At 44.3% G+C, this 12603-nt stretch overlaps 1 protein-coding gene across 2 annotated transcripts; it reads left to right on the forward strand.

The window, feature by feature from the left end:
• Positions 1-602: 602 nt before the first annotated feature.
• On the forward strand, positions 603-9789 carry LOC103287439 (mitochondrial nicotinamide adenine dinucleotide transporter SLC25A51-like). Of its 2 annotated transcripts, none has more exons than XM_008143159.3 (2): positions 603-760; positions 8495-9789. In XM_008143159.3, the coding sequence occupies exon 2, from the start codon at positions 8722-8724 to the stop codon at positions 9613-9615; it is 894 nt and encodes a 297-aa protein (XP_008141381.1). In that variant the 5' UTR covers positions 603-760; positions 8495-8721; the 3' UTR covers positions 9616-9789. The 2 variants fall into 2 exon arrangements, with proteins under 2 accessions (XP_008141381.1, XP_054571504.1); XM_054715529.1 differs by lacking the exon at positions 603-760 and adding an exon at positions 793-886.
• Positions 9790-12603: the final 2814 nt, after the last annotated feature.

Genomic DNA, 12603 nt, shown 5'->3' on the forward strand with positions numbered 1-12603 from the left:
TTAAAAATTTCTTGGCTATTTTTGTGAATGTTTAAAGTAAATTTTAAAAACCAGTTTATAAAGAATCCATTAAATAAACATTTCTTTAGGATTTTTATTGGGGTGGGATTGGATTACACATCAATTTGGAAATAAGCAGTATCTTTACAATATTGTGTCTTCTAAGAACACAAACTGCTGTTCCATTTATTTCTTTTATGATTTTCTTTTTTTTTCTTAATATATTTTATTGATTTTTTTTACAGAGAGGAAGAGAGAGGGATAGAGAGTTAGAAACATCGATGAGAGAGAAACATCAATCAGCTGCCTCTTGCACACTCCCTACTGGGGATGTGCCCTACTGGGGATGTGCCCGCAACCAAGGTACATGCCCTTGACCGGAATCGAACCTGGGACCCTTGAGTCCACAGGCCCGACGCTCTATCCAATGAGCCAAACCGGTTTCAGCTCTGTGATTTTCATCATATAGGTCCTATGTTCTTGTTGAGGGTATTCCAACTCTTTGAGTTCTGTTGCTATTGGGAATGGAATCTGGAGAGGCTGTTTTGCCTTCCCAGAAGCCCTTTCCCTTGACACCTCCCTTTTCTTATGGGAAACTCCTCCTCCTTTGTTCTTAAGCCATCTGGCTCTGGTGGAGTTGACTTCTCCGCACTTTGCCCCACTCCAACATCAGGAACATGACCCAGACCTGGCCTAACAGAGCCCATCCCTAAGTGAAGTTAACAGGACCCAATTCCAGGATTGCTGTAGACACTATCAGGTGAGAGCCTTGCTCTGCTTGGGTATCTCCACTGCACAGAGAGCCTGCCTGGAAGAGAAGACCTCCCTGAATGAAGCACAGAGGTCAGAGATTTGGGGTGGGACGGACTGTGGCGAAACAGTTCAGGTGTGTGACATTTCAGAAGTCACACAATGTGGCTGTACCTAAAGATACTTGGGACTCAAATTTCCTTTTCTTCGTAAACTGATATTTTTTTCTTTTTAATTTGTCTGTATTTGCCATAACCTTTTAAAGCAGAATATGACTAGAGCACTACACTTCTATTCACAAAACTTGCTCTGAGTTACTTTCAAACGGCTTTACAACATGCCTAGGTAGCTGGTATTTCTGCTATGCTAAACAATTTTTTTCTTTGGAGACAAACCCTATGGATAGTTACTACCATCATGTTGGTCAGCTTAGCATACTAACTTCTAGAGGCCGTACATGCAGTTGATAACTTAAGGGGATGTTAGGCTTAAAAAGTAGATCTTAGGGGATGAAGGTTGTTTTAAACACGCATCTCAGAACACTTTAGCAACAAAAGATTCAGTCTACTTAGGAATCTGCTGAGAGATAAACACTTCAGACCACAAAGCTAACAAACATTAGGCTACACGTATCTTACAACAAACATAACCCCACTAGAGGCCCAGTGCACAAAATTCGTGCACGGGGGGCAGGTCCCTCAGCTCAACCTGCACCCTCTTGCAATCTGGGACCCCTCGGAGGATGTCTGACTGCCGGTTTAGACCCAATCCTGCAGCGGGATCGGGCCTAAACCGGCAGTCGGATATCCCTCTCACAATCCAGGACCACTAGCTCCTAACCGCTCGCCTTGCCTGCCTGCGTGATTGCCCCTAACCACTCTGCCTGCCTGCCTGATGCCCCTAACCACTCTGCCTGCCTGCCTCATCGCCCCTAACCACTCTGCCTGCCTGCCTGATGCCCCTATCCTACCTGCCTGCCTAATGCCCCTAACTGCTCACCTGCCTGCCTGATCACCCCTAACCACTCTGCCTGCCTTCCTGATCGCCCCTAATTGCTTGCCTGTCTGCCTGATCACCCCTAACCACTCTGCCTGCCTACCTGATCACTCCTAACCACTTGCCTGCCTTCCTGATCACCCCTAACCACCTCTGCCTCAGCCCCTGCCACCGGGGCTTCATCCAGAAGGATGTCCAAAATGACATCCAGAAGGTCATTTGGCTGTCCAGTCTAATTAGCATATTACACTTTTATTATTATAGACTAAAGGCCCGGTGCACGAAATTCATGCATGGGGGTGGGGGATGTGTGTCCCTCAGCCCAGCCTGCACCGTCTCCAATCTGGGATCCCTCTCACAATCCAGGACTGCTGGCTCCCAACCGCTCGCCTGCCTGCTTGCCTGCCTGCCTGATTGCCCCTAACCACTTCTGCCTGCCAGCCTGATCACCCTCTAATTACTCCTCTGCCAGCCTGATCAACACCTAACTGCTCCCCTGCCAGCCCAATTGCCCCTAACTGCTCTCCCCTGCTGGCCTGGTTGCCCCAAACTGCCTTCCCCTGCAGGTCTGGTCCCCCCCCCCCAGCTGCCCTCCCCTGATGGCCTGATTGCCCAAAACTTCCCTCCCCTGCCAGCCATCTTGTGGTGACCATCTTGTGTCCACATGGGGGCGGCCATCTTGTGTGTTTGAGTGACGGTCAATTTGCATATTACCTCTTTATTACATAGGACTAGAGGCCTGGTGCACAAAATTCGTGCACAAGGGTGTGTGTCCCTCAGCCCAGCCTACACCCTCTCCAATCTGGGACCCCTCTCACAATCCAGGACTGCTGGCTCCCAACCACTTGCCTGCCTACCTGCCTGATTGCCCCTAACTGCTTCTGCCTGCAAGCCTGATCACCCCATAACCACTCCCCTGCCAGCCTGATTGATGCCTAACTGCTCCCCTGTTGGCCTTATTGCCCCTAACTGCCCTCCCCTGCTGGCCCAGTCACCCCTAACTGCCCTCCCCTGCTGGCCTGGCCACCCCCAACTGCCCTCCCCTGCAGGCCTGGTCACCCCTAACTGCTCTCCCCTGCAGGCCTGGTCCCCTCCCCCTCCTGTTCTCCCCTGCAGGCCTGGTCCCTCCCAATGCCCCCCCCCCAACTGCCCTTCCCTGCAGGCCTGGTTGCCCCCAACTTCCCTCCCCTGCAGGCCTGGTTCTCTCCCCCCCCCCCCAACTGCCCTCCCCTGGAGGCCTGATCACCCCCAACTGCCCTCCCCTGCAGACCTGGTCACCCCTAACTGCTCTCCCCTGCTGACCTGGTCCCCCCCAACTGCCCTCCCCTGCCGGCTTGGTTACCCCCAACTGCCCTCCTCTGTAGGCCTGGTCACCCCCACCTGCCCTCCCCTTCAGGCCTGGTCTCCCCCAACTGCCCTCCCCAGTTGGCCTGGTTGCCCCCAACTGCCCTTCCTTTCAGGCCTGGTCTCCCCCAACTTTCCTCCCCTGCTGACCTGATCGCCCACAACTGCCCTCCCCTGTCGGCCATCTTGTGGTGGCCATCTTGTGTGTTGGAGTGATGGTCAATTTGTGTATTACCTCTTTATTAGATAGGCTACATTCCCTCTATACCTACTTTCAGCATTTTTATCATAAATGGATGCTGAATTTTGGCAAATGCTTTTCTGCATCTATTGAGATGATCATGTGATTTTTGTCCTTCATTTTGTTAATGTGGTGTCCACATTGATTTTCTAATTTGTTGATGTTTAATAGTCCTTGCATCCCTGGAATAAACCCATTGATAATGGTGTAAGATCTTTTTAAGGTTTGCTAAATATTTTGTTGAGGATTTTTGCATCTATTTTCACCATGGATATTGGCCTATAATTTTCTTATGGTGACCTTGTCTGATTTTGGTACAAGGGTAATGCTGGTCTCATAAAATGAATTTGGAAGTGTTCGCTCCTCTTCGATTTTTGGTAGAGTTTGAAAGGATTGGCATTAATTCTTGAATGTTTGATAGATTTCATCAGTGAAGACATCTGATCCTCGACTTTTGTTTGTAGGGAGTTTTTAAATTACTGATTCAATCTCCTTACTAGTATTTGCCCTGTTCATATTTCTATTTCTTTATGATTCAGTCTTGGAAGGTTGTATTAGGACTTTATCAATTTGTTGGCATATAATTTTTCATAGTATTCTCTTATCTTTCATGCTTCCATGGTATCAGTTGTAGCTTCTCTTTTATTGCTTTTATTTGAGCCCTCTCTCTTTTTCATTAGATTTTTAGTGACCTTCACATACCCAGAATCACACTAATCAATCATTAGTTCACTACATACTCATCATTGGTCCATGCCTGCATGGATTTCTTATTTATTTTTAATGAAACAAGTAAGGATCGTAAACCTACCACACGGTATAAAAGCCGGGACTTTAACCAAACATAACTAGCTCTGTGGTCTTTCCAAGTCTTTGCTTCTTCAAGCACTTAAAACTACAAAATTAAGTGCTGTGCTATGATGTGACAGGGCTAACCTAAACTGAGAATTCAAGGATGGCCTCCATGTGGAGGTAATGTTTGAGTTCCAGGAAGATGAAGATCCCTGAGGAGCAGAGAGGAAGAAACCAGAAATGTGATGGAATTAAAAAGGAGGCAATGCTTTAAGACAGCGGTCACCAACCTTTCGGACCTCACGGACCACCGGTTGACGACCGCTGCTTTAAGAAGTCAGGCCTCCTTAACATCACATGACAAAGACTGCAGGAGTAATTTAGAGCTGACTTGATTTCTGATTTGATCCACAGGGCTCTCACCTGGAGTGGAGGTCCTCATTCTCTTCCCACTGGATCTTGACTGGCATCTCCACTCCATTATCCTTTTTACCAGCAGGGCAATGATCCAGTGAGGTGTCAAGTGTATATTCTATATCTAGTTGCCACAAGGACATATAAGTGGATCCACACAGGGCAAACCAATGTTGTTCAAGGGTCAGCTGTATAATCTAAGTTGGCTTCTGATAGTCCATGCCTAATGCAGCACACAAATGATCATGCATATTTTAGTGTCAGTTGTCTAACACCCACCTGATTAGTATACTCAGCCTTCATGGCTATGTCCATGACCACTGTTTATACCTGTAAAACTTAAATTGAACATCATTGTGTTAGTGAGCTAGGGTTGCCCTAACAAAATACCATACATGGAGTGGCTTAAACAAAAGATATTTATTTCTCACAGTTCTCTAAGATCAAGGAGTCAGCAGCATTGGTTTCTCCTGAGCCTCTTTCCTTGGTTTGCACTCAGATGGCCATCCCTTATATCACATATCCCTCGTATCTCTTCTTATGAGGACACCAGTCCTATTGGATTAGAGCCCTGCCCTTATGACCTCATCTAACCTTAATTACCTCTTTGAAGGCCCTGTTTCCAAATATAGTCCCATTGGGGGATAGGACTTTAACATATGAATGGGGAGGGAGACACAATTCTGTCTTTAACAACTGTCAATCCCTCATCTGCTTTGAAGGGGGACCCAAGCAACTCTTTCCTCCTAGCAGTCTTCCATGTTGAAGCCAGAAAGCTTACTTAAAAGCCAACCTATTGGTGTCAAATTCCCAGTATTAAGTCCTATAATGGTGCCCTCAGCTTTCAATACAGTTCATATTGCTTAAATTAACCCATAAGCAGCTATGGCATTGACATCTTGGTCAACACTCTGGCCTTAAATCATGCTATGTACAAGCCACCCACCCACACACACTGCCTTTTCCCCCTCGGCCTCCCCACTTCCCCCCGCCCCCCCCCCCCGCTCCCCACCCCCACACACACACACTGAGTTTCTTCTTTATGGAAGTGATTACAACTTTCCAATTTCAGGTTTTGTTCTGTGGGTTTCCATCTGCTCTTCTACCTATTGCATTCTTAAAATTGATTTGAGAAGGAGAGGAAGAGAGACATCAATTTTATTGTTCCACTTACTTATGCATTCATTGGTTGATTCTTTATGTGCCCTGATGGGAGATCAAACCTGCAACCTTGGCATCTCAGGACAACATTCTAGCTGAGCTACCCATCCAGGACTACCTGTTATATTCTTTATACAGTTGAATCTTATTGCTATTCACAACTTGGCTCAAGTGTTTCTTCTTCTAGAAGCTCCCTTGGGAGAATCCTCTCCTTCACAACACCTTCCCTGTGTTCACATTCATGCCTCAAACTGTGTCACTTGACTTGTCTGTACCCATCTGAACCAGCACCTCTTTAATAGCAGGGACTGTGTCCTACTTAATCCAGTTCTGTTCCTGTGCTTCACACAGTGTCTGGAATGAGACCGAGGAAGGGTCCTATGGAACTGATTTGAATACTGATGTGAATGAGATACTCTCAATTCCATCTCCTAAGCAAGTAGCTCTGTGTGGGGCTGCTGTGGATCCCTGCCTGTGCAGATGATCGTGGGGGCATCTTTTCTTATAGATTTGCTCACCTATCACTAGCTGGCCCTGGCTGCTGAGCTGTCTTGCTAATGATCATGACCCAACCTCACTATTTTTTTTTTTTTTTTTGCTTTGGTACATTTATATATTGTAATATGCTTGCCACTGTACCAATATTTATCACATTATATAATTGTATTATATTATCTATATTTATAATGTGTTACGATACTATTTTATACTGATCTCTATGGTTTATTTACATTCATTGTAAGTTTTTTGCTCTTAAACATTGATCTTATCCCCTCCCCCGCCACACACACCCATTTCTGGGTAACCATTATAACCTATTTTTTATAAGTTTGACTTTTTCAGATTCCACATATAAGTGATATCATACAGTAGTTGTCTTTCCCTGTCTGCGTTATCTCATTTAGAATAATGTGCTCAAGGTCCATCTATATTGTAAATAGCAGGATATCTTCCTTTCTCATGGCTAAATAATATTCCAGTGAGTATATATGTGCCAGGTTTTCTTATCCATACATATGTTGATGAGCATTTAGGTTGTTTCCATATCTTGGCTATTGTGAATAATGCTGCAATAAAGTTGGAAGTGCAGCCCTAAGCAGTTTGGCTCAGTGGATAGAGCATCGGCCTGTGGGCCGAAGGGTCCCAGGTTCAATTCTGGTCAAGGTCATGTACCTTGGTTGTGGGCACGTCCCCAGTGGAGGGTGTGCAGGAGGCAGATGATCGATGTTTCTCTCTCACTGATGTTTCTAACTCTCTATCCCTCTCCCTTCCTCTCTGTAAAAAATCAATAAAATATATTTTTTTAAAAAGTTGGAAGTGCATAAATCTCTTAAAAATCTTGTTTTCATTTCTTTTGAGTATATACCCAGAAGTAGAATTGCTGGATTGTAATGGTAGGTCTCCTTTTTTTTCTTTCTTTTTCTTTTTTCTAATGGTAGGTCTACTTTTAATTTTTTTAGGAACCTCCATATTTTTTTCATAGTGGCTAGACCAATTTACATTCCCACCAACAGTATACAAGGGTTCCCTTTTCACCACATCTTCACCAGCACCTTTTGTGTCTTGTCTTCTTGATGAAAGCCATTCTAACAGGCATGAGGTGATATCTCACTGTGGTTTTGCTTTGCATTTCCCTGATGATTAATGATGCTGAGTATCTTTTCATGTGCCCTTTTGCCATTTTGATGTCCTCTTTGGAAAAACATCTATTTAGTTTCTGTACATTTTTAAATTGGATTTGTTTGGTTTTTGTTACTCAGTTGTATGAGCTCTTTATATATTTTGCATATTAACCCCTTATCTGGTGTATGGTTTGCAAATATCTTCTCCTATTCTGTAGGTTGCCTTTTCATTTTAATTGTTACTTTTGCTGTGTAGAAACTTTTGAGTTTATAGCCCCGTTTGTTTTTGTTGTTTGTGCTTTTAGTGCCATGTCCAAAAAAATCATTGCCAAGACCAATGTTGAGAACCCTTTCCCTTACATTTTATTCTAGGAGTTTTGTGGTATTAAGTCTTATGTTTAAGTCTTTGATCCATTTTAAGTTAAAGTTTGTGAGTGGTGTGATATAGGGATCCAAATTTTATTATTCTGCATGTGTTTCTGTAGTGTTCTCAACACTATTTGTTGAAGAGACTATCCTTTACTCATTGGGTGTTCTCAGCTTCTTTGTCAAATATTCGTTGACTGTATATGCCAGGATTTAATTCTGGGCTATTCAGTTTCATCAGTCTGTGGGGTCTGTTTTTGTGCCAATACCATACTGTTTTTATTACTATGGTTTTCTACTATAGTTTGAAATCAGAAAGTATGATACCTCTGGCTTTGTTTTTTGTTTTTGTGGGGGTTTTTTCAGGATTGCTTTGATTATGTGGTCTCTAGTGGTTCCACACAAATTTTAAGATTGTTTCTATTTCTGTGAAGAATGTCTTTAGTATTTTGATGGAGATTGTGTTGAATCATGGCTTTGGCTCATATGAACTTTTTAACAATATTAATTCTAACAATTCATGAACACATGATGTCTCTACATTTGTTTGTGTCTTCTTTGATTTCTTTCATCAAAGTTTTGTAGTTTCCATTGTATAGATTTTTCACTTACTGGGTTAGGAAAAAATTTAAGTGTTTTATTGTGAATGGGATAGTCTTTATTTCTTTTTCAGATTAGTATAAAGTAATGCAGCTGATTTCTGTATGTTGATTTTGTATCCTGCAACTTTACTGAAATTGTTGATTGGATCCAACAGCTTTTTTCACTAACTCTTTTGGATTTTCTCTATATAAAATCATACCTTCAGGCTCACTCGCTGATCCGGCGGCCGGTGGCTACCAGGCGTGGAGCGGGCACCTATGGTGATGGGAAATCCAGTTATCAAAATTGGCTCCAGAAAAGAGAACCTAACATCCATTAACAATGGAAAATTTTGAGAACATTACCAAAAAGCCACCATTCCTCAAAACACCAGGCCCAGATGGTGTTACAAGTTTAAAAAATCCTTCATGAAGAAGACAGATCTTAAGCCACATGATGGATTCAGAAGCTCATAAAAAGAGGTCGCCAATCATAACATCTTCAAAACAAGAGATAGCAACTCATATTACAGATGTTGGTGGACTGAAACATTATTTGTGTGGCTGCGGTGCAGCTTTCAGCAACGTAGCGATCGTATTTCCCATTCAGAAGGTGCTCTTTCGGCAACAGCTGTATGGAATCCAAACCAGGGATGCAGTGCTTCAGTTGAGGAGGGATGGATTTCAAAACTTGTACCGTGGAAGTCTCCCCCCATTAGTGCAGAAGACAATGTCACTGGCACTTATGTTTGGTCTGTATGAGGATTTATCTTGCTTCCTCCGTAAGCATATCCGTACCCCAGATTTTGCAACCCATAGCATGGCAGCAATACTTGCAGGGACAACAGAAGCAATTTTCACTCCATTGGAAAGAGTTCAGACACTGCTTCAAGACCACAAACATCATGATAAATTTTCAAACACTTACCAGGCTTTCAAGGCACTGAAATGTCATGGAATTGGAGAGTATTATCGAGGCTTGATACCTGTTCTTTTCCGTAATGGGTTCAGCAATATCCTTTTTTTTGGCCTTCGAGGTCCTATTAAGGAGCATCTCCCTACTGTAACAACTCACCGTGATCATGTGGTCAATGATTTTATCTGTGGAGGTCTATTGGGTGCCACATTGGGAATCTTATTTTTTCCAGTTAATGTTGTAAAAGTTCGCATGCAGTCTCAAATTGGTGGGGAATTTCAGTCTTTTTCCAAGGTTTTCAAAATAATCTGGTTAGAACGAGACAGGAAATTGACAAATCTTTTCAGAGGTGCCCATCTAAATTACCACCGGTCCCTCATCTCTTGGGGCATAATCAATGCAACTTATGAATTCCTGTTAAAGGTTATATGAAAGAAATAATCAACTAAGTGCCATTTACCAATTGATTAGGCCTTCAAAGAAGAATGTAGTTTGGCCTCATTCCTAAATGGCCAAATATAAGTTGGTATAAATTCAGGGCACAATGAATTATGGCAAAGCTGTTTCCCTTAAGCACCAACAAATTCAGAATAAAAGGTTTCAATAGGAAAATTTAAGGGTTTGGGGGTTTTTTGTTTGTTTTTTTTTAATATATTTCTATTGATTTTAGAGAGAGGATGGGAGAGAGAGAGAAGCATCAACGATGAGTGAGAATCATCAGTTGGCTGCCTCCTGCATATCCACTACTAGGGATCGAGCCCTGGGCCTGGTGCCTGGTACCCGAGCATGTGCTGTGACCGGGAATTGAATGGCAATCTCCTGCTTCCTGGGTCAATGCTCAATCACTGAACCACACCGGCCAGGCTGTTTTGTTTAGTTTTGTTCTCATTATTACCTGAGAACTTTGGGCTAATTGCTTGGTTAATAGCTGTCTATCGGATGGATGGCTTTTGATGAGGAAACTAATAGTCAAGATGGTCTTTTTCCCCCAAAGTCTTTAAATCTTCTGTATTAAAACATAAGTGGCCATGACCAGCCAGAGAAAAGGCTCCTAGAGCCCCTTGAATTCGGCAGGCTTACTTTTATTACTCCATTTCTTGCTTCTCTCCTCTTAGGAGGAGTTGCAAAGTGTAGTCTTTGCTAAACTGAAGCATATACACAAGGAACAGGACAGATAAGAAAGCTTAATGGGCGTAAGCTTTTCATGATAAATTGCTTGCATTAGTTAATGGGTGTAAGCTTTTCATGATAAATTGCAAAGCATCTTTTGGGATAGTCATTATCCACGCTGCTTCTATTTAGGCATGGTAGACTCAAGCAGCTAATGAAAGCTCCCATTTGCTTTCTAGATTTGAAAGTTTCTGTTTAGTTCTGAATGTGACCTTAAACCTGTCCAAAATATCCTTGTGTTAATTTCACTTATTCCATTGCCAAAAGGTGGGGAGACTTAAATTTTGTCATAGACATTTCATCTTATTAAGTTTCATATCTACACTAATAAAAGAGAAATATGTAAATTGACCATCACTTCGCAATGCCCACCAGCCAATCAGGAGTGAGTATGCAAATTAGCGGGACAAAGATGGTGGCGGCCACAGAGCCAGCCAGAGCAAGTGGGAGGCTTGGGTTGCCCCGGCAATGGAGGAAACCAAGCTTCCCGCCCACCTGGGCCAGCCGCCAAAGGAGGGGCCTGTGGGTGGTGGACGCGGAGCCGGCCTGGGCGCACGCCAAGGGAAGGGCCTGTGAGTGGAGGACATGGAGCCAGCCTGGGCAGCCGCTGAAGGAGGGGCCTGTGAGCAGAGGACACAGAGCCAGCTCGGGTGCGCAGGAGGCTTGGGTCGCCATCGCCTGGGCCGGCAGCCACGGGAGGGGCCTGCAAACAGTCCTCAGCCCTTTACCCAGGCTGGCCATGTCCCCATGGGGTGAGGGTCCCCACTGGGGGGCATGGCCAGCCTGCAAACAGCCATTAGCCCCTCACCCAGGCTGGCCATGCCCCCTCAGCAGGGACCCTCACCCCATGGGGGTGTGGCTGGCCTGCAAACTGCCCCAAGTCCCTTGCCCAGTGGGGACCCCCACCCCAATGGGGGCATGACCGAACTGCAAACCACCACAGGCCCCTTTCCCAGGCCACCCCACCCCCAAGTGAACCCCCACCCTGATCCAGGACACCCTTCAAGCAAGCCAGCCGGCCCCCACCCATGTACCAGGCCTCTATCTATACTAATAAAAGGGTAATATGCTAATTAGACTGGGAGACCTTCCAGGAGACCTTTCAGATGTTCTTCTGGACAAAGCCATGGTGGCGAGCCAAGGTAGAGGCGATTAGGGGCCAAGAGGGGAGGGCAGTTGTGGGTGATCAGGCCAGTGGGGGGGAGCTGTTGGGGGTGAGCAGGACAGCAGGGGGGCAGTTGGGGGCAAGCAGGCCAGTGGGGAGGGCAGGTGGGGGCGATCAGGCCGGCAGGGGGGGCAGTTGGGGGTGATCAGGCTGGCAGGAGGGGGCAGTGGGGGCAAGCAGGCCAGTGAGGGGGGGGCAGTTGGGGCGAGCAGGTCAGCAGGCAGAGTGGTTGGGGCTATCAGGCAGGCAGGTGAGCGGTTAGGAGCCAGCAGTCCCGGATTGCAAGAGAAATCCCAGATTGGAGAGGGTGCAGGCCAGGCTGAGGGACACACACACCCCCATGTGTGAATTTCGTGCACCAGGCCACTAGTTAATTATATAAAGATCAAACTCTCTTTAGATCAATTTCTTTGAATTATTGTTGCCAACTTAGCAAAAAGCTTTGGGGGTTTTGTCCCCTTTAGGTACTAGTTTATCTTACTCAAGTATTCTGTTCTCAGAAACTCCTTTTAAAAATACTTCCATGCAATTTTTATTTTAAAAGTCTATTTAATAGGAGCCCAGATTTTTATTTCTTTCTGTTTTCTCAATGTTTTGGGGGAGAGGGGAAACTCAGGAAAGCTTTCACCCCACAATGTTAGCTATGTTTTTTTAATTTTATTTTGGTTTAGCTTTGGAAATAGAGACTTCCATTAGGATTTTTATGTTTTGGGAACCCAATTTTACTATTTTATCATTAAAACAGTTTGAGATGATCAGATCTAAGTAAAGATATTTGAAGAGTTAATTTTAAATTTCTAGAAGTTGGAAATAGCTGGATAGTCATCCCTTACCTAACAAAAACATATTTTTCAAAGGAATCAGATTTTAAAATGTATCTTCCCAATAAGGCAAAATGATTCATACAACAGTTGAATGATTAGTAAGTAAAACATGAAACATCCTAGAAAAGTGGTTTATTTTTTAAAAACCTACATCTGTAAATATGTAGTTATAATTGCTTTCCAGCATCTGACATGGCAGAGTAGTCAGGTTTCTTATTACCAGTTTTACAGCAGAATGGGTAATTGCATATGAAAATGTGC

This window comes from Eptesicus fuscus, chromosome 5, assembly GCF_027574615.1.
Source record: "Eptesicus fuscus isolate TK198812 chromosome 5, DD_ASM_mEF_20220401, whole genome shotgun sequence".
NCBI classification, from domain to species: Eukaryota; Metazoa; Chordata; class Mammalia; order Chiroptera; family Vespertilionidae; genus Eptesicus; species Eptesicus fuscus.